The 4,163-nt window shown below is 34.7% G+C and overlaps 1 protein-coding gene across 1 annotated transcript in view; it reads right to left on the bottom strand.

Moving 5' to 3' along the window:
- Positions 1–303: 303 nt before the first annotated feature.
- The window catches only part of LOC111403187 (hsp70 nucleotide exchange factor FES1-like), a 7,222-nt gene continuing 3,362 nt past the window's right edge, over positions 304–4,163 (bottom strand). Inside the window, exons 4-6 of the mRNA XM_023031594.1 lie at positions 1,843–2,064; positions 1,597–1,699; positions 304–1,172 (exon numbers count right to left, since the gene is read on the bottom strand). Coding sequence (XP_022887362.1) covers positions 638–1,172; positions 1,597–1,699; positions 1,843–2,064 — 860 coding nt within the window. The 3' untranslated portion in view covers positions 304–637. The remainder of the gene's footprint in view (positions 1,173–1,596; positions 1,700–1,842; positions 2,065–4,163) is intronic.

Raw genomic sequence — 4,163 nt, forward strand, 5'->3', positions numbered from 1 at the left:
ACCTTCGACTATAAACTCAAAACAATCAGTTTTCGGGACCAACATGAATATTTGATCAAAGTCTACTCAAAAACAAATAATTTATAAACCGACCCATTTCCAACAATTATAATATAATTTCATATGCAATAAAATGCAGATTCAATATTTTTGTGCTCTGCAACAGAATGATTTCATCTATGCCACTGTGCCATCCTGCATTGAGCAGCACAGTTGAAATGAACTCTCAGTTCTTGATTATGTTAAATGACAAACAATGAAGAAACAGCGCTGATAAGTTTTTATGAATAAATAAACCGAACGAAATCAAACACAGAGAATAGTGTCTCGTCCTCTACATAACAGCTACGACCGCTTATCAGTCTAGAGTCTCAATATAATAAAAAAAATACAAAACAACACAAATATGCTTTTGTAGCTTAATCATCCACTTATGCGCAGGAGCAGAAAAACAATTACAGGAACTGATGATGAACCAAAAAGGGAAAATAGATCCCATTTGCATTGTTAGGAAAGAGCTATTTATGGAAGACGAAAGGCATCCTCCATTAAGTAATACAAAAACATTTTTATCCAGGTGTGACACAACGGCAAACATAAACTAGAAATTATTATTGTCTAATATCTCATAAATGCATTAGGAAGCATTGCCAGATGAGGGAACTGGACCAAGTAATAATGGCGGCGTCTCCTTTTCCTCCTTTTTGGTACTAGATTTTGCATCAGGATTCCGGTTTGCACCCCAAGCTCTAAGAGGAGGCTCAAAATGCTTACTGGCTACATCTGGCGGAGGTGCATCTTCTCCTGGGAGAGCAAGAAGCCCCCTCTCTCGAAGAGAAGATGGTTCATTGTAGCAGGTACTCCAAAGGGAGTCGACAAGGTGCCTTTCCTCTCGGGCAGCACCTAGGTCTTCAGCAGACATCTCGCTAATCCCATTAATCCGTTCTTGTAATATTTGCTTCAGTTTGTCGTCTTCTTCACTTTGACTAGTGTCCGCCTTGCCCAACCTGTAGCGTGTTAGCTCAAGAAGGCCTTGAAGTGCAGCTTCACGGACTTCTCCATCTTTGCTTGATGCCAGGTGCATCATAATGCGTGGAAATCCTAACTCAGTTACTACACCACAATCTGAATGATTCTCGTGAAGTAAATAATGAACCAAGTTAAGAGCTTTCCTGCAAAAAATAACAATAATAATAATAATAATTACTATTCTGTCAATAACAAAGAGGGACAATTTTCCTGTAAGTAGCAATAAAAGCACGTACAAAAAATATGATCATGAATCACAAACTTAGTCCGTGTTTGAAAACACTAAGAAAGCAGCATTTAGCTTCAGATTTGAACAAACGCAAAAGGCCAATTTAATTTTACTGCTTTAGTCTGTCACACTAAAACTAAGCTGAAAATAACAAAAAGCAGTGAGTACCTTGTGGGGTTTTCATTTTACTTACAATTAAATTCAAAATCCGGGTATTCTCCTTTCCACAGTGAAAAAGAGAAGCCCAGTACTAATGAGGGGAGTCATCTGGGAAAAAATTTGATAGAATGTTGTAAAATTCCTCACCAACTAAATGATGATAACACATACGGACATACCTCTGAAATCTGCCACTCTCAGAACTTAAAGCGTCTCTTAGAGCTGCATAACCATTTGCAAGGCGAAAGGCAGCAATTCCAGGCCTGTTATGCCTAATTAGAGCTGAAAGTACAAAACAAAACAAAACAAAAAATAAAAATAAATAAATAAATAAATAAATCTGGAGTTATCATGCCAGATTGCATGCAATGAAAATGCAGGAATAAGCCTTGAACAGAACATTAAAGCACTCAAATGGTACTTACATGAGATTGCACCAAGCGCTTTGGTACGGACTGTAACATCAGAATCTGAAGTAAAATTTGATAAGAGTGGTTCTAGGCCATTAGCTTCCATAACTAATTGTTGACTCTTTGGGTTGTTCTGTACGATTGTACCTACAACTTCTGCAGCCTTCGCTCTGATGATAGCATGGGAGTTCTTCAGATAGCCAAGGAGAGGAACCAAGCCACCAATGGAGTGAATATCTGGACAAAGCAAACAGCATTAACAGCGAAAGGGAAAAACTTTAATGACCAGAACAGGGTGAGGAAGCCAAATAATTTTCTCCAATATTGCAACTTCGCACAAATTTCCATATCATCAGCAAAAATTCTATACCAACACTTACAGTTACTGGGCACAATCATTTAGAGGATGGATTGTATTATTCAACAGAACAAATTCTAGATTTTGACCCAAGTGAAACATATGGTGATGACCAGAGTCCACAGAAATGAACAAAGTGAGGATTTTTCAGTCTCCCTTTAGACTTGATAAAGAGGACAAATGCTAACTGATAATTTTAAGTAAAGTTTATACAGAAAGGTTTTCTAGATTTTGGTATAAATGGAGATGGGAGAACATAAAATCATTGGATTTGGTATTCCTGCTCTTAGGGTACAATCAAGTGTGATTTGAGGCACTGTTAACATGCTATAGATCAAATTGGAGACTAACCCTGTCGAATAAAAAATAGTTAATTAGAGAAAAGAAGATAGAAACAATGTGTATCTTTCTACAGTCACCTATGCACGTTACTATAATATAAGAATAATAGAAAGAGATCACACAGGTCAGCTAAATACCAAATCCTTTTGCAATTATCTGAGCTAGGAGATTGATATCTTATTAATTGAATCCTTCTCAGCCTACCACTATATACAATTTAAGGAAGTAAACCTAAACATAACAAGGTTGACTCAAAGAAAATCTTTTAAGTCTTATGCTCAGCCACACTGAGAACAAAAGGACTAAAGAGATTTAAGACATTTTAACCAAATCAGTTCTTGAATGCCATAAAAGACTAAAAAACAATGTAATAACCTGCAACTGTCGAAATCAAATAGATGAAGATCAAGTACAATAACTACAATAAAAAAAATGGAGATTATAATAGCTCTCAATAGGTGGGAGAAAAGAGAAAATATCTACAAGCATAAAATGAGAACTCGAAGTACCATCTAAACTCATTCCATGAGATATGAAAGAGTAAAAAGAAGTCAATTTACAAGCTGATAGGCAGGCCAATTCAAAAAATAAATAAATAAATAAATAAAAGGTCTCTATTTAACAGAACTATATTGTTCCTCTACTTTTATCAGATGACAAAAGCTTAATGGATAATATCCACCATCTTTGTTCTTCACCAAAAAACTAAACAAAAATTACTTAAATATTACAACGGCATATTAATCAACCTAAACTAGACAAGTTGATTTAACTTAACCCTTGAAATTATATAAATCTGTTTAGCCTCCACTTAGCAAATTTATATATGATTTATAAAGATGAATAATAGTAGATCCCATGAAATGTGTAGATAAAAATGGAATAGTAGTCATGACCATATGTTTGAAATTAATGTTTTACCTTCATTGAATTTTGTTTCTAAACGGAGGATTATTTCTAGACTGAGGATTGTAAGTATTATGCCCCAACTAGACAAGTTGATTTAACTTAACCCTTGAAATTATATAAATCTGTTTAGCCTCCACTTAGCAAATTTATATATGATTTATAAAGATGAATAATAGTAGATCCCATGAAATGTGTAGATAAAAATGGAATAGTAGTCATGACCATATGTTTGAAATTAATGTTTTACCTTCATTGAATTTTGTTTCTAAACGGAGGATTATTTCTAGACTGAGGATTGTAAGTATTATGCCCCAGGTCCAATCGACTTTGGACATAAATACTTTTATATATAATTAATGCAATTAAATGGCAGATCTATTATTTAATTAATAGACAATTAAATAAATAATAGAGTCCGTAGATTCAAATATTTGTAATTTGTTAATCACAAGGAGTTGTGATTGTGAGATACAAATTACATCAGATTGAATCTTAAATCATCCGTGGTCGTAAGTAATAACGAGATACGGATATCGTTATTACGGATAGACCATCACGTGTGGCATTTCTTACTTGTGAAGTAAGTAGCTGATCTCACAAGTTAAAGTGTGGTGACACTTAAATGAACACGTTGATGTTTGTTATAGAACAAAACATTGGAGACCCGTCGAGAGATTCCACATGGATAACTATCTGAGTGTCGGTGGTTAATCTCTAACGTTCGGTA

This window comes from Olea europaea, chromosome 11 (genome assembly GCF_002742605.1).
Source record: "Olea europaea var. sylvestris chromosome 11, O_europaea_v1, whole genome shotgun sequence".
Classification (NCBI taxonomy): Eukaryota; Viridiplantae; Streptophyta; class Magnoliopsida; order Lamiales; family Oleaceae; genus Olea; species Olea europaea.